Source organism: Abramis brama, assembly GCF_963993115.1.
Source record: "Abramis brama genome assembly, chromosome: 3".
Taxonomy (NCBI): Eukaryota; Metazoa; Chordata; class Actinopteri; order Cypriniformes; family Leuciscidae; genus Abramis; species Abramis brama.
The window spans coordinates 26050093-26072912 of record NC_139965.1 but is presented as its reverse complement, the minus strand read 5'-3'; the positions used below and the strand labels follow the sequence as shown (position 1 = coordinate 26072912).

Below are 22820 nucleotides of genomic sequence, written 5' to 3'. Positions count from 1 at the left end.
TAAAAACAAATTGCTTTATATATATATATATATATATATATATATATATATATATATATATATATATATATATATATATATATATATACACACATACACGTACAGTGCTGGTCAGAATTATTTGCCTCCTTGGTAAATATGATCAAAGATGGCTGTAAAAAATAAATCTGCATTCTTAATCCTTATGATATTTTATTTTAAAAAATGTTTTAAAAAAATTGACAGATGAAACAAAACAAAAAAAAGACCTTTTTGGCAGCAAACACTTAATATGGGTTTAGTTCATACAGGGATAAAAAAGTACCACGTGCAAAATGAAATACTTTGCTGTATCTTTAATGCTGTGGGCCTAATTTTCTGCCAGAGGTCCTGGACATCTTGCTCAGATACATGGCATCATGGATTCGATCAAATACCAACAGATAAAAAATCAAAACCTGAACACCTCTGCTAGAAATCTTATAATGGGCCATGTTTAAATCTTCCAACAGGACAGTGATCCAAAAACAAACATCAAAATCAAAACAGAAATGGGTCACTGAGCACAAAACCAGGCATCTGCAATGGCCATCCCAGTCCCCAGACCTGAACCCTATAGAAAATAAGTGGGCTGAACTGAAGAAAAGAAGGGCCAACATGGATCTGGGAACCTGAAGGATCTGGAGAGATTCTGTATGGAGGAATGGTCTCTGATCTCTTGTCAGGTGTTCTCCAAACTCATCAGGCATTATAGGAGAAGAAAAAGGAAAAAGGAGATTGCAAAAAGTATTTAATAAAAAGGGGGCAAATAATTGTTCCCAATGTGTTTTGGAGAAAAACATTTATTTCATAATGTGATTTCCCCCCCACTTTCAATTCTTTTACTTCTATAAAAGGTTAGATTTTTGCATTTTTTTAATGCTGTGCAAAAGTCTTGTGATTATTACAATTAATGGCAAAAAGAATGTTTGGAAATGTAAACTGATATTTCCTACTGACACACTACAGCAAAAGATATAAATAACTGACTTAAAACCTTTTTTTTGGGGGGGGGGGGTATTAACATGCCTAAGACTTTTGCACAGTACTGTATATATATATATATATATATATATATATATATACAGTGCAATGCATAAGTGAATACACCCATGCTAAAGTTGACTAAAAAGAGGAATAAAAAATCATATTTTGGAAATTGAACTTAATGCCTTAATTTAAAAAATTAGGAAAAATCCAACCTTTAAGGACACCAATTTTCTTTGTGAATGAATAATGTATCGTAAATAAATAAATGTTCTTCCTTAAAATACATGGTGCATAAGTGAGTACACCCCTATGTTAAATTCCCATAGAGGCAGGCAGATTTTTATTTTTAAGTATTTTTTTTTAGGATACTATGCATCCTGATAAAGTTCCCTTGGCCTTTGGAATTAAAATAGCCCCACATCATCACATAGCCTTCACCATACCTAGAGATTGGCATGATTTTATTTCAGTTAGCCTAAAAGCTAGTTTGATTTGCATTGAGAGATGATCTTATGGAAAGTGCCCCATGCCAATCTCTAGGTATGGTGAAGGCTATGTGATGATGTGGGGCTATTTTAATTCCAAAGGCCAAGGGAACTTTATCAGGATGCATAGTATCCTAAAAAAAAATATAAAAAAATACTTAAAAATAAAAATCTGCCTGCCTCTATGGGAATTTAACATAGGGGTGTACTCACTTATGCACCATGTATTTTAAGGAAGAACATTTATTTATTTACGATACATTATTCATTCACAAAGAAAATTGGTGTCCTTAAAGGTTGGATTTTTCCTAATTTTTTTAATTAAGGCATTAAGTTCAATTTCCAAAATATGATTTTTTATTCCTCTTTTTAGTCAACTTTAGCATGGGTGTATTCACTTATGCATTGCACTGTATATATATATATATATATATATATATATATATATATATATAATTGCAATTTCTTTTTATAAATATATACACTGAACAAAATTATAAACATAACACTTTTGTTTTTTGCCACCATTTTTCATGAGCTGAACTCAAAGTTCAGAGACTTTTTCTATGTACACAAAAGCCCTATTTCTCTCAAATATTGTTCACAAATCTGTCTAAATCTGTGTTTATCTGTGTTGTGTCAATAAAACCTGTCAGTATCTGGTGTGACCACCATTTGCCTCACGCAGTGCAACACATCTCCTTCGCATAGAGTTGATCAGGTTGTTGATTGTGGCCTGTGGAATGTTGGTGTGGACCTCTTCAATGGCTGTGCGAAGTTGCTGGATATTGGCAGGGCCTGGAACACGCTGTCGTATACGCCGATCCAGAGCATCCCAAACATGCTCAATGGGTGACATGTCCGGTGAGTATGCTGGCCATGCAAGAATTGGGATGTTTTCAGCTTCCAGGAATTGTGTACAGATCCTTGCAACATGGGGCCGTGCATTATCATGCTGCAACATGAGGCAGGGCTTGACATAAGCAATGGCCCGACGGCCCAGGGCCAGTAAAAGAGTATGTTGGGCTAGTTGATTGGCCAGTGACTGGCCATCAGCAAAACAAACAGCAAACGTCATACACAGTGGCGCGAAGAGTGTCAATGTTACTTCAGGTTATTTATAACGCGTTAAAATGTCAAAGAACTACGAGGCTGATACGAGAAACGGATATAAATCCGATCTTCAATTCCCGCGCTATATGCAGATTTAAAGGAGTGCACGTCACCGAAAGCAACAGATATGAGCTGCATTTTATTGATCATCAGCTAAAATTTCAAAATCAAAGAGACAGCAGCAACAGCTTTGGTAAGATTATTTTGTTTCTTTACTTTTAATGATGATGATTGTGTGTTAAGAGTCTGCAACTTACTTTCACTTTGATTTGAAATAGTTTGCACGTTGGCTTAATGAATACATGCTCAGCTGCTCATCTGCGGTGATGCGTGTTGCAGTAGCGTCGTCTTATCTGGCTATAACATGACATAGCCTATAACACGCTCTCACACGTTTAAATTTTAGCATTTTTGGTAAGTAAGTATGCAAAACTCTTACTTACAAAAAAAAGGAGGAGGTCCAGTGAATAAAATGGACCGCTGAGGGAGAAAAGGGAGGGGCTAAGGGGAAGAGAGGAGGAAAAGTGGAATCTCTTAGTAAAATGAATCCCTGTGAAAACCACATTCTCTCCGTGTTGGCGAGCCTATGTTCATTGCAGGAAAAATAATATATACTGCAATAACCATTCATAGTTACAATGACAATTTGGTTATTTTTGCATGTCTCCAGGGGCTCTCTCTTAATTCCTGTACTCCCTTTGCTGTATTGATTAATCCTAATGTATACAATAAATACAGTTTAATGGAAAAGTGCTTTTCCTTATATTTCTTTCAGGGCCAGTAAAAATATAGAAGGGGCCAGCAAAACTCTGATCTACTGGCCCTGGGGGGTCTCAAGCTTTTTTTTTATGTTGAGCCCTGATGAGGTGATGGTCGTGGATGAATGGCACAACAATGGGCCTCAGGATCTCTTCACGGTATCTCTGTGCATTCAAAATGCCATCAATAAAATGCACCTGTGTTCGTTGTCCATAACATACGCCTGCCCATACCATAACCCCACCGCCACCATGGGCCACTCAATCCACAACGTTGACATCAGCAAACCGCTCACCCACATGACGGCATACACGCTGTCTACCATCTGCCCTGTACGGTGAAAACCAGGATTCATCCGTGAAGAGAACACCTCTCCAAAGTGCCAGACGCCATCGAATGTGAGCATTTGCCCACTCTAGTCGGTTACGACGACGGACTGCAGTCAGGTCGAGACCCCGATGAGGACGACGAGCATGCAGATGAGCTTCCCTGAGATGGTTTCTGACAGTTTGTGCAGAAATTCTTTGGTTATGCAAACCGATTGTTGCAGCAGCTGTCCGGGTGGCTGGTCACAGACGATCTTGGAGGTGAAGATGCTGGATGTGGAGGTCCTGGGCTGGTGTGGTTACACGTGGTCTGCAATTGTGAGGCCGGTTGGATGTACTGCCAAATTCTCTGAAACGCCTTTGGAGACAGCTTATGGTAGAGAAATGAATATTCAATTCATGGGCAACAGCTCTGGTGGACATTCCTGCAGTCAGCATGCCAACTGTACGCTCCCTCAAAACTTGCGACATCTGTGGCATTGTGATAAAACTGCACAATTTAGAGTGGCCTTTTATTGTGGCCAGCCTAAGGCACACCTGTGCAATAATCATGCTGTCTAATCAGCATCTTGATATGCCACACCTGTGAGGTGGATGGATTATCTCGGCAAAGGAGAAGTGCTCACTAACACAGATTTAGACAGATTTGTGAACAATATTTGAGAGAAATAGGCCTTTTGTGTACATAGAAAAAGTATTAGATCTTTGAGTTCAGCTCATGAAAAATGGGGGCAAAAACAAAAGTGTTGCATTTATAATTTTGTTCAGTGTATATACATATATATATATATATATATATATATATAATATTGTGATTTCTTTTTATAAATAAATATATATACACAATTTAAAACACAAATGAATTTAAAAGACTATTCTATTATCAATAGTCAATATACTTTCACCATGTTCTCTGGGAGGAGCAATTTTACTAGGAGCTCTTTTGCCAACAAACCAAGTGCCATTGCATTCCAGGGTAGAGTAAATTCGAAGTTGAAGAATAGGCTTCCTTTCATTTCACGTATGAGTAAATTTGAATTGAATTGGCCATTAGTTGAAATGGATTTTGAATTGGAATGACAGGAAGATGAATTTACTCAATTGCAATTCAACAAAATTCAACAGGTAATTCTGGGATATTAAATTTAAAAGACATGTTTTAAAAGTTTTTAAGTTTTTGAAAACAATTTGTTGACATTTGTTAACATGCATCATGCATTAATGATCAGTACATTTACAGCATTTAATAATCAAGGCTAATGGTACTTTCTATGCATATTAATACATTTTATAATATTATCAAGTTGTACAAATTAACATTAATGTATGAAAAATGAATTATGAATTACTGAAATTAAACATGAATTACTAATGAATAATAGAATATTTATAAACTAACATTAAACTAGATTAATATAGTGTAGAAAAAGTTGTTTATTGTTAGCTAATGCAATAAATAATGTTCACAAATTGACTTTATTGTAAAGTAAACATTTCAAAATTTTAGACACGACTGTCATGTCAACATTCAAAGTTAATCTTAACAAACTTTCTTAAATTGCACTTATTTGAGTTTTTATGAATTTCAATTAATTTGAATTTCCTTCCTTAAATTCCGTTTTCAATTCTAGTTCCTGTTTGCCACTTCAATTCAACTTCAGATTCAGAATATAAAAAGCATTCTCAATTCAATTCTAAATGGTGCACAACCTCGTTGCATACACAAACACATCTGTGAAATGCATTCCTTATTGAAGCACAGACGGTCTCATTATTTTTTATTTGATTATTTGGTTAAACGCAGGCCTTTGGCAGGCTGTCTCTGCACCAGTTGGCCCATGGGCGGATAGTGAAGTTAAGAGGTGCAAACCTTAGTCAGGAGTGGTGCGGTACTGTGGTGCCCCACGATCTGCCAACAACCCAACAGTGGTGCCATCACTGACTCAGTCACTGACCCGGAGCCCCCACCTGCATGAGCAACGATTTGAGCGGTAGGACCCAGCGATGCCCATCTCAAGCTGCCCACTAGAGCAGAAGGCCCTTTGACTCACGCCCATCTGGCCTGCTCGCACGTTAGAGTACGCCAAGGTCTGTGAGCAGCACTCTGCTAACTTCCCTACCCTTCCCAAGAGGGGACAGTTAACAAATCGGGAGTCCTAAAAGTTTTAGTGACAAACAACTTTTTTTTCTTGTCAAGACGGCATGTGGTTAACATGGCGATGACAAGTCAACATTCCGCCTCCAGGTTTTCCCACATACATACACAAACACACAAACACTAAAGTTCAATGTTGCACCCTGTGTAGGAGTTAAAAAGGATGCACGTTATGGTCTTTTTCATTAATTATTTCCATCTAAACATGTCACGAATCACATGATTTCTGATGATACTGCTATTCGAAAAGATATTTGGTAGAGGGTAAATATTCGTCAATATTTTGCATTTATTCATTTGGCAATTTGCAATCTTATCTCATGAAATCAGACATAATAACTAAATTACTAAATTGACTAAAACAATTGCAAATATTGTACCTTTAGGGGTACAATACAGCTTGTCACTGGGGCAGTGCCGTTATAGGGACATACCTTATTTCCCCCTAATAATACATATTACTACTCTAATGTACTGTACTAATATGTACCTTTTAGTGCTAGATAAAGTACCATGTTGTACCACTAAATGTACAATTTTGCACTTTTTTTCTGACAGTGTAGGTCTTTACAGATTCAGCCACAAAAAATATAAGTCCAAGATGCACATGACACAAATGTGACCTCACAAACTGCTAGATACATGTATAGTCAGTGTAAACACTTTATTTCAGTGAAAGCTGACTTCAGATAAAGAACTGACTGACCTGCCCGGGTTTGATGTCCAGAAACTGCAACACTTCCTTCACCATGACTGGTGTGTGTAAGGGTCTCTCGCTTTGGGTTGACATCTCTGAATTTTTTAACTCAGAATCAGGGTTTGAAGGCACTGAGCCAGTATAGGGCCTCAATGGATGCCACAACTTTCTCCTACATCGTCTGAACATTCTGGAGCCGTGGTCAGGAATCACGTCTTTACACAGCCCCAATGTCCATTTGCAAGGTGTAACCATGAAAAGATATATAGTTTGTTCGTTTTCTGTGGTTCTGCACAGAAAAGAGGACAAAAAAAGGTATGTGATATAATGAGAATAATACTGACAAGCTGTATAATCCAAGATATATCATTTTTGCAAGTGTCATTAAAGGTTTAATTAAAAAAACGGTGATATTTTAAACTCACAATCACTTAAAAATGCAAATATGGTGTGAAAATGCAAAAGTCATAATATAAATTACTTTCTTATACATTTAATATTACCCATCAGTTTATAATTTGTAAATGTCGCAGCATGAGAAACTCCCGCCAATATGATACGAGACACAAGGACACGTGCAGGACGCCAGAGCAAATGTTTTTCAGGGATGTGTTTGTGATCAGATTTTAAAGAAAGTGCATGTATTTGTTGTCATGTCTGTCAACACGTGATGTATTTACAGACAAACGTCTCCGCACACCATACAGTAGCCTATATATAATATTCAAAGGTCAGTTCGTAAACATAGAACTTACTATGCAAACAGATAAAACAATACAGCAGGTTGTGAATGATTGATTAATCGCTATATACTAATAAGCAAGGTTGCTTGGTCCTTTATTCAGCGCGGAGGTTCATGAGTGCAGCTGTGACAGCTCCCGGAAGAAACAAGAAATTACTATTTTGTGTTCCTCCTGCAACAGGACGAGCACAATACACTGAGATACATTATAGCGATATTTTACATGTGCAGCGACACTTCAATTAATGTTCATCAGTTTAATCACAATTTCTCAAATTATACACAAATATTTTACTTCATACATAGTTCAGTGATGCATGCATCTAAGAAATAAGTATGTGTTTTATTCACAACTGTGAGTCTCAAACTACAGTCAAAAATCTGTTTTTTTAGAACCAATAGAAAGATACAGCAGTAAATTAACATATTTTTATACATTTACAGGCATATATATATATAGTTGTCTGGAAAGTGAAATACTTTTTTGGTTTGGTTTGGTGAAATACTTTTAATTTGTTTCGTTTAATATTACAATACAATTTAATAATCAATCAGTTAAATCAGAATGGGGCTTTGGGTTTTTCCACATGGCATAAATGTGACTACTGCCATATGTACATGTTTAATGATTATGAATATATGAAATGATTATGAATATATGAAAATATGGTAGTATCAGGATTATACAGTAATCAGTACCTGTGTATTTTCCCCCTGAAGCTTTGAAACGGCAGTCGTGTGTTGTCTTCATGTTTAATCAGTCAAAGCGTTTCTATCTTCTTTTTATTCCAATACTTTGAAACATCATCGGGGCAAAATAGATCAGTGACATCACTGTGTGCAGTAAAAAAAATGGTCTCTTTTTAGATCCTTAAAACTGAAAAGCTCATTTTGGTCGCAGGATGTGGAACCTAAATTACATTCCGCGAAGTAACATTCAAAGTACGCTATCACTTAACTGAAATCTGCTATATATTACATGTTTTCGAAATCATATTGTTCAATGTAATTATATATTTTATGCAATATTCCACCGTAAATAAAACTCTCATTCGCCTAGAACCAGTCATAGCGTCATACGTCCCTGACGTAAGAATGCGCTCATCCAATCAGATGTAGGGACGGAACAGCAGCTTGTGTTTGAAATATTCGCGCTTATGGTTTTGGTTTTGCTTACTATCAGCTCAAATGTAGGCTTTAAAAGTACAAATTTCTCTTAATACCATAGCCAAATCATTCGCCGTAGATTCCGATTGTATCAGATGGTAGGTTATACACATTTTATTGCGTTAACTTGATCTTTTGTGATTCAAATGAAATGAATGAGCAGTTAGCTGCAGCTTTTAGCGCAACGCTAGCAGATGCTACTAACTAATGCTAATAATAGTTTTAAAGTAACTTATATCAACTAAACTTTATAGACGGATGATATAGCCAAGCGTGTAATGAATGTAACTGGCCTTGTGTTACTGTGCGATTAAAATGAATTGGCACCAAATCTGGTTTGCAGTAACGTTATGCTGGTTTGGTTTCAACAATGGCCTTATACTAAAACGTCCTGCGTAAGTTACAGTCTATGAGAGAATTTTATTGGTTGATATGCAGTATGAGGCTCAACGTTAGTTTTCTTATGTTGAGCCCCCTTCTGTTAGAGTTTATTTGGTATCAAGCCACAATAAAACAAACTAACGTTAATGTATGTTTCCAGCATGTCTTGACACTTAAAAGTAAATAACGTTAAGTGTCATAGGATTTGTTTTTGTTTTTCCCTACATAAAAAGTACTGAATAATTATTTGTAACTTGCTCTTTTTCTTGTATTTTATTTCCATTACTGTTAGATTGTTTGAAATCGTCCTGTTTATAAAAAAAAATATTCTCTTGTGTTGTACAGATACACAAACATCAAGAAGCAGAGATTTTCAGTGGGAAGCTGTAAAACAAGACAATGTCAGATGTGGAGGTGTGCAGCCACGTGAAAGTGGTGGTTCGTGTTCGTCCTTTAAACAACAAAGAAAAGGATGGAAATTGCAAGAAGGTTGTCCACGTTGTTGACAACCACATGCTTGTCTTCGATCCTAAAGAGGAAGAAGTGACATTTTTCCGGGGACAGCGGGTAGGCAACAGGGATGTGCGAAAGAGAGCCAATAAGGACCTCAAGTTTGTATTTGACAGCGTGTTTGGTGAGGACTCTTCACAGCTGGAAGTTTTTGAGAACACCACTAAAGCAATAGTGGATGGTGTCCTGAATGGCTACAACTGCACTGGTGAGACATTTTATTTCTCTTCATTGAATCTGAAAGTAACTTTCTGTGCCATGTACTTGGTTTCAGCAGTAAAACCAGGATTTATTATGCAATTTTGGGCTGACAGTCTTTGTCTTGCTTGAAGTTGATACAAAATGTGAATCCATGTCAGTGGCATAAAAGTTTTTGAAGAGCCTGATGCCTTTCTCACATTTTGTTACTGCTACAAGAGCAAGGCCTGTGGTGTTGTTGTTGTTTTTTTTTTTTTTATTTTATTCCACCTTGCTAGAGGGATCTTTTTCTCAAAAGCATCGTAAGCCTAAGTAGATCGCAGAACTATTGACACCAATGGTCTCTATGATCAACTCGGCATACAATATGTTTGGGAAACACACCCCTGGTCATTTATTTATTTATTTATTCATTTATTTGACATGGACATTGCAATTAAACATAGTACAAAACAAGTTTGTAACTGATGCTATGCAAAAAGAGTTTATAGCTAATGCTAATTTTCAACTTCAATTTATAAATGTGTCATTTTTAGATGCAATTATTTATTGTCACTATTTGATACTTCTCAGGAAATCAGACTGTTCAGATAGCTCATGTCATTATGGCAGTGGTATAGCTGATCAAGTTTATTCCTAAATTTGTGTCTTTTTATTTGGCCAGTGTTTGCTTATGGAGCTACTGGAGCCGGAAAAACGCACACCATGTTGGGCACTAGTGATACCCCAGGAGTGATGTTTCTCACTATGAAGGAACTGTTTGCTCGTATGGACCTCATCAAGGAGGACAAAGTATTTAACATAGCTTTTTCTTATCTTGAGGTGAGGTTTCAAATTTCCACAGTATTGTTCATTTATTAATTCAGATTTATTGTAGTTTTTTACCTCTTGATAGCTGGAGGATTTTAGTATTTTATGTGTCCATCACTGATATACACTACCATTCAAAATTTGGGGTCGGTTAAGATATTTATTTATTTTTATGATTCTGAAAGAAGTCTCTTATGCTCACCATCAGCAAGGCTGCATTTATTTGAACAAAAATACAATAAAACGGTAATAATGTGAAGTATTGTTACAATTTAAAGGGGACCTATTATGCCCCTTTTTATAATATGTAATATAAGTCTCAGGTGTACCCAGAATGTGTCTGAAGTTTCAGCTCAAAATACTCCACAGATCGTTTATCATACCATATTGTAAGCTAAATGCCCGTTTTGGAGTGGAAGGAAAAATATGCTGTTTTCATGCCTGTATCATTAAATGCAAATGAAGTACATCTCGTGCCTCAGATACTCTGCCAAAAACTAAAACATCTGTTTGGTTTTGATTATCATCTCTATCGCGGTCACGCTCACGTGACATTGCAGTTCTTCATCATCATGAAAGCTTATTATCTGCATGCGTTTTAAAGCTGTATCAATCTAAACTTATTAAATATGGTTTTCTGAGCTGGATGTCAGATGGCGTGTCCCGGGAGTATTAAACCAAGTTCTCTTTCACGTCTTATTGCGCTTAAACTGTCAAATGCACTCAGGGTTATGTCAAAAACACACAAAGTTCACATAAACACAAGCAATCACATGACATCACATTGCTTAGAAACTGAAAACGGCTTATTCTGAAATACTGCTTATGATTTATGGATATAAAAAAAGGAGTGGGTGGATTTTTACCATTATTGGGTGGTTGTGTACGTGCACACACATTTATGTTCAAACACCATGTAAAGATGAATTTTGCATAATAGGTACCCTTTAAAATAACATATTTTAATATTTAAAAATGTAATTTATTCCGGTGATGGCAAAGCTGAATTTTCAGCATCATTATTCCAGTCTTCAGTCTTATTGTTTTGATCATCTGAAATTCATGAGCCAACGTCTGAATGATTTAGTTTAATTACCTCCCATTATCTTACATGATTGCGTTCCCAAAAACCTGGCATCTGAACGCAACGTGTTTCGTCGTCTCCTCTGAGATGCAAGTCATTTTATGATGTTGGAAAAAAGTGTCCTTTACCCTTAAAATTGAGCAAATTGAAAATACGCCCAATGGAAACAATTTTTTAATTTAGCAAAAACCATATATCGCAAAAAAAAATAAAAAATACGCTCACATGAGGTGGGTTTTCAGGCAATTTGAAAATATAATATTTTGGAAAACTGCAATGAAATTTTTTTTTTTCGCATTTACAGGTCATCTACAGATAACATGCCTACGTCTTCGATAAAAAGTAATGGCTGATGTGGTGGCTGCGATATACTTAAACCTACTAATATCTTTTGTCATGATTTTTGGAATTAATTGTCACGAGAGGATAATTACGTTTTATTCGCATAACATCGTTGAATGGAAATGCCGTCGTTTCGCAATAGTTTTTTTTTTTTTTTTTTTTTTGACATTTAGAAAATATTGCAAAAGTTTTGTGCAAATCTGTAATTGAAACCTGGCTAATGGCTTCCCTGATTGCAGCAATTTTTTCATTTTATTTTTAAATATATATTATTTTTCATTTGTATTGCAGATATTTTGTCAATTCCCCAGGAAGTGACGATTTTGTTCTCTTGAACACATGGAATGGAAACACTGCTTTATTTGCGAATGTTTTATGCGATATTCCAATTTTTTTAACAGTTTTGTTCAATTTAGTTTGATCTTGATTAAATATAGTATTACTGACCTCAACCTTTTGAACGGTACTGTGCATGTGTTAAAGGTGCACTCAGTGTTTGTTTTTTGCACTAGTCAAAATATGGCAGGCATCTACTGACACTTAGCAGCGTGGATGCAGAATCACTCAAAAGCAAAATATTTTCATTACAATGCTTTTTTTTTTAAGCACTTTTTTAATGAGGGGTAAAACTGAGTGCACATTTGAGAGGAAAAACTGAGTGCACAAAAAGTGCTATATTTGTGTTAGCTCTAGTTCATTGTTCCTTGTGCAGTTTGAGTTAGTCAGCCCTTTTGTTTTCTGAGCAATAATGTTCTGCACTGTCTCTGGAACAGGTTTATAATGAACAGATTCGGGATTTGCTAACTAACTCTGGTCCATTAGCGGTGAGAGAGGATGGCTCCAATGGAGTTGTGGTTCAAGGACTCACCCTGCACCAGGTGAAGTTGGGCTGCATGTGTCATCTGTGCATTTTCAGTGACCTTGATTCATGTCACCATAGACCACAAAGAGTTGTCATTGGTTTGCTTCATCTGATTGTGTGTGTGTGACACTTTGTAGCCCAAATCTGCAGAGAACATCCTTGAAGCTCTTGATTATGGCAACAGAAACAGGACGCAGCACCCCACTGACATGAACGCCTCGTCTTCCCGCTCCCACGCCGTATTCCAGGTAAAAGGCTTCTCGCTATCTTGCCTCTTTTCTCTGTAAATATCACATCCGGTTCTGTGTAACTGTTTTTTATGCTGTTAGGCCTCATTCTGTGTGTGGGCACCCCTATGGGCCTGAGCAACTTTAAATTAATCCTCTTGTTTTGATATTGAGCGTGAGCTATCAGATGACTTGCGTGAATAGACAATTTGATTTTTGTGCTATTTGTGTATTTCCTGGAAGATTTGACAAGGCAATAATAAATCAAGCTGTTTGGCTTCTCTGATTATTTTATTCCTATACTTAGGGCTGTGCGATATAGCTAAAAAATGTATCACGATATAATGTTTCATATCGTTCGATGTCGATAATTATTGGCTTTTTTTATAATCTTTTTTTTTATTTATTTTTTTAAGACAAGTAGAAAAGTTTGAATTTAAACCACTGTTTTTATTTTATTTATCCACATTATTTAGGCAAACAACAACTTGTATTAGTTTTAGCAGTAAACAAAAAATCTTATTTATTTATTATATTAAGATAAAAAAGTAAGTGTTAAAGAAACTCTTGAACTTAATAAAATGTTACAAAAAAGTGTAAACGTAGAACAATCAATGCAAACTTTGAGGTAGATCAACATCTGTAATAATAAGTAGGGGTGTAATGGCTCACAAAATTCACGGTTAGGTATGTTTTTGATACAGCAAAAAGAAAGAAATGCCTGAGAAATTTCCTTGATTTAATAAAAAAAAGAATTATTTATTAAAAGAATTTATTTTTAAATAAGTGTGAGTTTTCCTACACCTTGAAACTTTTAGTTTTATAAATAGGGGTAATATTTGAAGGATGAACAAATAATGTTTTGGTCATCACATTAAAAATAACATTAAAATATGATAATATTTGAGTTTTGAAGTTCTGGAAAAAGATGTGTGACGTACTTGAAAACATTTTACTATTCCTGCCAAACTTCCATTGTTACAGTTAGTGTTACTAAATTAAATCCATGGTGAATGTTGCTGATCTGTGGACTTAAAGCCTATAACTAGTTCATTCATGGCACAATGTTTCTCCTGGTTTCCAAGTCAGCGCTGTTTGATCCATTAATAACGGAGAAATTTGAATGCTTCTCACTAGATCTCGCAGCGATGTTATTACTTCAGTGGCGAATTCAAATGCTTCCTTTACTGGATCTCTTAGCACTGTGTAGTAACAGTGTTGCTTGATTAAGATCGGCTCGCTGATAAAGATTGGTCCAAACTGATAAATGGTCCATGAAGCACAAAATAATGAGTAGCGCAGTTTCATTCCACTTTCATTACGTTTGCCATTTGATGTTGGGCAACGTTGTGGTGGTTGCGCCAGCAATGCGTGCATTTTTAGGAAAATATCGAGCAATATATCTAAAAAATGTTATATCATTACCAACAATGGTGTACCGTCGATAAATGACGCTACCGTTTTATCGCCCAGTCCTACCTATACTCATGAACGTAGTTTGTGATTTCAAAAGTAATAAAGCTTTAATATCTTCTCTGCAATCCAACATCTCAGTCATCTATCAATTGATCTGGGTGTTTCAGAGATAACTGCAAAATTTAAACCAGTGTCAGCTGGCTTATAAAGTTGTCAGGAGAAAATATAAATATTCAGCCTGAGAAATGTTCTCGCTCCATCTTTTTTTCTTCAGATCTACTTGAGGCAGCAGGATAAGACAGCCAGTCTCAATCCAAATGTTCGTGTGGCCAAGATGAGCTTAATCGACCTGGCCGGCTCAGAAAGAGCCAGTGCGACCAACGCCAAGGGGGCTCGTCTCAGAGAAGGGGCCAACATCAACCGCTCACTCCTCGCCCTGGGGAACGTCATCAACACGCTTGCCAATCCCAAAGTAGGTCTACACCTCCCGTTAAGATTGAGGGATTACCCAGATCTTGCTGAAAAGAGATCTGTTTTTATTATTAAATTGAAAACAGTTTATGTGATTTTGATGTTGTAAACATGGGCTGCAATTTAATGAAATGTGTACGCTTTTAGTTATAGGTTTGGACATTTAGAATTTTTTTCTCACTATCTTAAGTCTTTTAATTAAAAGACTTAACACCTAGAACGATTATTATATTAGTGTCCACATTAACATATGCCAGTGTTCTCTTTATTGTAAGTGCATGCTGCAGTTATGTCATCTTTAAAGGTGAACTAAGTAACTTTTTTTACCTTAACTGAACAGCTTCGGAGTCATTGGAATGGTTATATTACTTATTTCGGGTTGAATGGTGGTCGTTTCGCACCCCCCTGGTGAGCGGAAAATACGCACTTGCAACTTTGAGCCGGCGGGCCGCCGCGTCTGGAAGTCTCGCGTGATATCAGGTCTCGCGATGTAAACAATTGCTTTACGGCCAAAAGAAATCTGCTAAAATGCTGTCATTATTGCGCTCCCTCACGCTGTCCGAACCCGAATGAAGAAGACGTTTTAAAGAATGTCCCATCTGCTTTGATGTCGTTGATCTATAGCCTCTGGTGTCTGAGAATCACCAACGAGTTTTTACAACAGTGTTGTCAAATATCTATTCCGAAGCTGTGGGGGGAGCTCTAGAGAGAAACCTGCGAGCAAAAAGCGAGAATACAGCGAAGAAATCCCGAAGCTACTGAGTGCTGCTTTAAATGCTCAAGCTTGTTAAAGTTGGTTGGATTCTGATTGGCTGTCAATGTTTTTATCAGCTGGAAAAAAATTCTGAAAGTGATTCCAATGATGTTGTTCCTCTGTATTGTTATTGTTATATTTGTGGTGTGGACTGCCCTATTCTCATAGAATCAAACTTTAATGTTTCGTTCTTGGTGTAAACTTTACTGATTAATTGTGGGTTTTTTTTTTTAGAATAATATAAAAATTGCGGCCTTATATTTGTTTGTTATATTTGTTATATTTGATATTTGTTTTTTCTTTTCTTTTTTTTCTTTTTTTTGTTGTTATATTTGACATTTGTTTATTTTTTTATTTTATTTTATTTTTATTTTGGTCTAGAGTTGGGTATCGAGAACCGGTTCCATTTTAGAACTTTTTAAAATTCAAAAAAACCGGGGACTCGATAAGACGTGCGCATTTCTGTGCTGCACACACATTCAAAGCACACTCACAGAAAAAGGGATTTTAATGTGATTTTAAACCATTCAAGCGCAAGAAGAATTGCGCCCTGTTTTCTGTGCTGCACACACATCCAAAGCGCAAGCACAAAAATGGGTCTCATACTTTATACTGCATGATACTGATCTGGGTTCTCTTCTGGTTCTTTTTGAACTTGAAGCTCTTAAAGTGACAGTAGCCAACCAAAGACAAAGAAAAAATTAACTGGCTGTTCTTGACTGAATAACTTTTGTAATGTATATTTTAGAGCCTGGCCGATATATCGGCAGGCCGATATTAGGCATTTTCCAAACTATCGGTATCTGCATTTATAATGGCCGATAAATGAATATAAAAAAAAAACTAAAAAAACGGACGAAACACCATGTAATGAGTTTTGGCGTTGCATAGTTTGGCCCCAGAGGGCACTCTACAACGTCCCTGTTGACAATAGTCAGGCAGAGCGAACATCCACAACTGAGATCATCTGTGAAGTGTGTTTATGGTAATTTGGCAACTGTCACGAGACATACATTGCTTGAATAACAATTAAAAGAACATCCCCATCAGTTCTCAAATAATTCGTGAAACAAAATTCGTGACTGTCATGTCCAGTTTTGCTGCTGTTACATGTAAGCCGAGAGGGAAACGGTATTAGCTAGTAATTACGTTAAGTCGTTACAGTATAGTTGACTGACTGTCGGTTTAACTCGGACAATGTGACTGAAGATGTATTTATTTAATAGCGTGACAGTTATAGCAATGAGACGTATCATCTCTCCCCAGCCCGTTATTTTTAAAAAGTATAAATTATATACTAAATTATGGCTTATCATAGACTTTAGCTAACCACAAAGCTAGCTAATGCCATGGCTATCAGTGGAAGACCGCTAACATTAATGAGCTTGGAAAACACAACAAACTTATTCTGCCTAAATAAAGTAATGTTTACTGTATTTATAACTAGCATATCTGTAGTTCCAGTCCCTATGGTGGCCCAGTATTGCACAACACTACACTACGAAATTAAGCCACAACACAATTAAATAAATCCACAACACAACGGAAATAAATAAGCCACAACACAACGGAAAATGTACAACACAACGAAATAAAGCCGCAACACAACGGAAATGCTCCCGACCACTAGAGGGCTCTCGGAGCGCGGTAAAGTTAGTTTTCCTTGCCATTGTTCTATAGTCGGCAGTCTTAATATATCGATACCACTTTTAGTTTTTACAGTATGTAACCATTGTATATCGACATAAAATATACTTCAAAATCACCGACATTAATTATAGCTGCGTATTTATACTGGAGAATGCTTTGACGCTCTACCACAGCGCATCCCTAAGGCCCTTTCACACTGGATGCGATTTTGACGCACGAATAATTCGCGCGATGGTTTTATTTTTTGATCAGCTGTTTGTGTAATGAGTGTTTTCACACCGAACGCGAATGTGCTGCGGCAAAAAAACGAATTTTATTTTTTTCGTTTCGATGTCGATTTTTTTTTTCTTTTGCGGCGACAGAAAAGGCTTCAGCCAATCGCATACTACAAGGACAATGATTGTGTGGCATAGCATTGCCAACCAACTCGGTTATCACGACTGTGAGTATGTTGTGTGATAGTTTTAGTTGTTGTATAGTCCTGTGCTGTGTAGGCTAGCAGGCTAAACTACATTTGGGATAGAAAGCTAATCGTCAAAGATAGAGACCGTGTTTACGCGGCTCATGTGATGGGTTTTGACGCGAACTATTCGCACACGAACTATTCGCTTTTTCGTTACGCATCCGGTGTGAAAGGGCCTTAAGGGAACGTCTGGCAATTCCACCAAGTGGTTAAAACGTATATTTAATTTTAATATAATTTGATTAATCAAAACCATTTGGTGAATTGCAGAATTACAGGAAGGTATTGGCACAATTTCACCTGTAATAAGTCAGTCTGGTCACTAGGAACCTACCACAAGCTTTGGGATATGAAAACAAAAACCTTTAGGTGAATTACAGTAGGCCTAATATTTTTATAAAAAACAAATTGTGTACTGTGCATACAGGGAGCTATTGGCACAATTTCACCTGTTGTAAGTCAGTCTGGTTAATAGGAACTACAACCTTTGAAACATGATTAAATTTTTTTTTTTTTAAACTTGTATTATATTACAGAAATTTCCCTAAAAATATATTGGGAAAAAAATCAGCTGTAGTAAGTCAGTCTACTACCAATACAATCAAGCTTTTGATTTGGAACATGTCTGTTTTTGAATGTTAAAAGTAATTTAATTAATACAAATTATACGTTTTAACAACTTGAAAGAATTGGCGGATATTCCCTTAGGGATCATGCGCTGGTAGAGCGTCAAAGCATTCTAGAGTATAAATATGCAGCTATAATGCACGTAGGTGATTTTGAATTAATAAATGTCGATATATAATGGTTAGCTACATACTGTTAAAACTAATAGTGATGTTGTAATTTTTTTAGCATGGAAAACTAACTTTAACTTTAACTTTACTAACTTTTTAAACTAACTCCGAGAGTCCTCTAGTGGTCGGGAGCATTTCCGTTGTGTTGCACCTTTATTTCGTTGTGTTGTACATTTTCCGTTGTGTTGTGGCTCATTTCCGTTGTGTTGTACATTTTCCGTTGTGTTGTGGATTCATTTCGTTGTGTTGTGAACTTATGTTTGCTTTTTAAATTTCGTTGTGTTATGCACTATTGGGCCACCGTAAGTCCCTGGATTGTAAAACGTAAGTTAGGCACACGAGGAGTGAACATTTAGACATGGAGAAAAAGTATCAAACATAGCCTGTGCATAAAAGCTAGGTTTTCTTTTACGTGTGTGTGTGTGTGTGTGTGTGTGTGTGTGTGTGTGTGTGTGTGTGTGTCCAAGTGATTCAAGTGTGCGTTGCTGACTTTGTTCAGCCGCAGCATTAACGAGTCACATAATGGATTTAGTGCATCACTAAGTAGTACATTTTAGAAGGCAGGCAGCAAATGATGATTGAAAATGGTTTGTTGTAGCTTGATGGATAGAATTAAAAGAGTGCAGGTAAAGGGATAAGCAAGTTGACATTGTAATTATAAGGTAGCTTATAAGGCAAAAGGGACTAACAATTACATACAAAAAAAAAAACATTAGGTGTGACCTTTGTCTTGTTTTTGTTCAAAGGACTTTAAGTTTCATATCTTAAGTTTGTATTTTTATACATTTTATTTATCAGAACTTTAATATATTTTGATGTTTCTCTGTTCTGGTGTGACACTAAAACAAACAAGTTTATTTTTAAACTGCAATATCATATTTTGGTGAGGTTGAGGACTAAATAACTACAAATAACTAATGTTAGGGAAATGTTTTTGTTACGCGTTTCTGGATTTTTAAAATGTATATCGGCTGATATGTCGGATTTTTAAATCACCAAATATTTGTATCAGTATCGGCCTTAAATCCTTTATCGGTCGGGCTCTAGTATATTTTATAAAGTGCGGTGTTATTTTTCATTTGATTACAGTTTCTGTACCTGAATACCTGAAAATCTTATAACACTGTTTATTTCAGTCATATCTTTGTTCGGTTGTATTTATTTGTGCAACTGCTAGTTTGTTTTTGTTATTTATTTTTTTTAATTACTGTGTTTACAAGTGTTTACTTGTATTTAATAATGCTTGAAATTTATATTAGTTAGGCTAGTTGTTTTTGCTATGGTATTTTTAAACCACAGACAAAAGTTCCTTTTGTTTGTGTTCTTTAGCTTTTTTATATTTGTTCACAGTATTCAGCTACAATGAAATGTTTGCAATAAGACTAACAAAACTAACACCTAACAAAAAAAAATTGTGGCAGTGCATATGTCTGACTAATTGATAGCAAAATTTGTTGTTCACTATCATTGTCAATTAGTGTATGAAAGAGTTTATCAAAGAATGTCTTACTTTTAGCTTCATTTAACACAAACTTAAATGCGTACAATGGGCACGCAAATTCTGTGTGGGCCTACCACAAAAGCAATTACCTGCCCCTTGCTTTGATGTAAACAAATGTATTTACTGTATCACACTACTATTACTTATCTTCACTTTAACCTTTCTTGGTCTTTATCCAGTCTGGGTCAGCTTGGTTCATAACGTGCTATGGCACATTTACTCTGATGGTATTAGTCTTCTCCTCTCTTCTTTGCTTTTGGGACAAACCCAAAGGTTTCACTGGTACAGTGGTTCAGGAACTGATGCTATCAGGGTTAGGAAACCTACAACTCAGACTCTGTTGTGTACACTTATCTCTTTCCTGTGTGTGTGTGTGTGTGTGTGTGTGTGTGTGTGTGTGTGTGTGTGTGTGTGTGTGTGTGTGTGTGTGTGTGTGTGTGTGTGTGTGTGTGTTCCTGCACATGCACTAGTGCTGATTCCAGTAGGCCTCCACCAGAGACGCTGTGTGGAACTGTATCCAGATTTTCCGTCTCTGAGGCTGTTTGAGGGTAATTTACCACCCAATCCCATTAGCCCGTGACGGATATAGAATGTAGTCTTAGAAAATGGCTGTTAAATCTGCCTTGCGGTGTTTGTTTCATGCCATAAGCTATTATAAACCATCCTTTAATTATTATTATTAGGTGTTAGGTAGGAATTTGCTGCGGTGTATTCAGATTATTCAGCTTTTAACTCACGTTGGTTATAAAAAATCACTGAATGGAAGCTGATGTGTTTCATGTCTGCTTTTTGAAATTGATTTATTAAAATTACTGCGCTATAAATTCATTGCATGGGTTTAGGTGATTTGAAAGGAGGAATCACAGTCAGTTTTTGTGATCGATATCATATTTACAGGTTTGACTCAAATTTTATTATAGGGTACAAATCAATTTGAGAGTCACACCTGTAAAAACAGTTTAATGGTTGGGTTCAGTAAGATATATAATTATATTATTATTTATTTTATTTTTAAAGAAATTAATACTTGTATTTAGCAAGGAGGCATTAAATTGATCAAAAGTGACAGTAAAGCCTTTCTTAATCTTACACAAGATTTCTTTTGAACTTTCTGCTTATCAAAGAATCCTGAAAAATTTATCAGTTCCACAGAAATATTAAGAGTCACTGTTTTCAACATTGATAAGAAATGTTTCTTGAGCACCAAATCAGCAGCATTAGAATGATTTCTGGAGGATCATGTGACACTGCTGAATATTCAGCTTTGCCATCACAGGGTGTCTTAATCAGCTCCCTAGTTCAGTAATCAGGGCACTGATCCCTTAACAGAAATTCTGAAGCTCAAAAACATAAATCGCGTGAGTCGGTTCACCGCACATAATTATATGCAATAGGTGTTTTGAGAAAAAAAAGAAAAAAAAAAACATTGTTTAAATATATTTTTGCAAAAAACATACATTAAAGGGGTCGTGAACTGCATTTTTATTTTTATTTTACGTTTCCTGAGGTGCACTTATGTTAGTATGATTTTCGCATAAAAATAGTCACTTTAGAAATAAATGTCCATTTTCTACACTGATTTTATCCCTCTTATTTGAACGCTCTGTTGAAAGTGTCTGCTGTGATACTTAAGTGTAAACGGCCACTGCTATGATTGACTAACATCTTGCATATGAAATGAGCATTACATATGGAACTCTCTCGAAAACTCGTACTATTACAGCTGTGGAGATTAACTAATTGTGAAAAGTGTTGATTAAAGCATTATATTTAGATCTACTCCTGTCACATGAAAGGTTGCAGCAATGAGTATGTAGCTGATGACAGACATGTCTGTTGAGCGCATAAATGCAGTGATCTCATCATTGCAACTCGATGCACTCTCACAAATAGGGGTGGGAATCACAGGGTACCTCCCAATATGATACATGGCTCAGGATACCGATAATTTCACGATACAGCTATTCTGCGATAATCGATATATCGCTAGTAGTGTTGCACGGTGTATCGATACTTCAAAAGTATCGCGATACTCGGAAATGAAAAACGTCACGATACCTAAATTTATCAGTATCGATACTTAAAAAAAAATAAAAAAAACCCGCCTCCCTATGGACGTCTGTGTTTTTTTCCTGACGCACGCAGCAAAGAACCTGCCGCTGTCAGTGTCATGTGACAAAACACTACAGCGAGATGGCTGCATGTGCGAGCACAAGTGGCCCACGACTCGTAGAAAAAGATGACGCGAGGAGTGACATATGGAAGTACATTGCCTACCTTGCTCTGTTGCACGGTGCACTGATACTTCAAAAGTAAATCGGAAATTAAAAACGTCACGATTCCTTAATTTATTAGTATCGATACTTCTAAGAATGACCGCGTTCAAGATTTGTAAGGCCGGTGACACACTGGCTGCGTGTCGTGTCCGTTTTTATTTCGGCTCCCATGTTAACTGCCTGCGTGACACACGCGTCTGGGCGTAGCTCGAGGCGCGCGGAAAACGTGTGCATGCTAGAAATAGAACCGACGCCTATTTTTCACGCAACACGCAAGCGTGTTGGAAGCGTTTCCAGGCAAAATATGTCATTTGTCATGTCATGTCATTTTGACACGAATACATATTAATAAATGACATTTTGATGTTTGAAAGTTTTGACATAAATATAAATGTAATTTAAAAAAAATATGATCGATTTTCAAATATTGCACCTCTCAATACAGAACGAATTATTCTGTAGCCTATTTTGCCGTCAACACTGCCGACGTTGTCTTTGCTGCTATTTATGTTTAACATGAAGTATAGGCCTTCCACAACTCTCTCTCCCACGTCAAATATATCACCAATGAGGCTTATCATATGTTACCAATATTAAACATTGTTTAATATAATCACTGTTCATAT

At 36.3% G+C, this 22820-nt stretch overlaps 2 protein-coding genes across 3 annotated transcripts in view; one reads left to right on the top strand and one right to left on the bottom strand.

The window, feature by feature from the left end:
* mettl15 (methyltransferase 15, mitochondrial 12S rRNA N4-cytidine) overlaps nucleotides 1-7432 on the bottom strand; it is a 76835-nt gene extending 69403 nt beyond the window's left edge. For both annotated transcript variants that reach the window (XM_084108038.1, XM_084108037.1), the window contains exons 1-2: nucleotides 7299-7432; nucleotides 6553-6832 (exon numbers count right to left, since the gene is read on the bottom strand). Coding sequence is in view for 1 of the 2 variants with exons in the window: in XM_084108037.1 (XP_083964163.1) it covers nucleotides 6553-6798 (246 nt within the window). In the remaining variant the exon portion in view is untranslated. The remainder of the gene's footprint in view (nucleotides 1-6552; nucleotides 6833-7298) is intronic.
* A 956-nt stretch (nucleotides 7433-8388) lies between these two features.
* The window catches only part of kif18a (kinesin family member 18A), a 33713-nt gene continuing 19281 nt past the window's right edge, over nucleotides 8389-22820 (top strand). Inside the window, exons 1-6 of the mRNA XM_084108032.1 lie at nucleotides 8389-8550; nucleotides 9179-9551; nucleotides 10206-10363; nucleotides 12551-12655; nucleotides 12777-12887; nucleotides 14557-14754. Coding sequence (XP_083964158.1) covers nucleotides 9233-9551; nucleotides 10206-10363; nucleotides 12551-12655; nucleotides 12777-12887; nucleotides 14557-14754 — 891 coding nt within the window. The 5' untranslated portion in view covers nucleotides 8389-8550; nucleotides 9179-9232. The remainder of the gene's footprint in view (nucleotides 8551-9178; nucleotides 9552-10205; nucleotides 10364-12550; nucleotides 12656-12776; nucleotides 12888-14556; nucleotides 14755-22820) is intronic.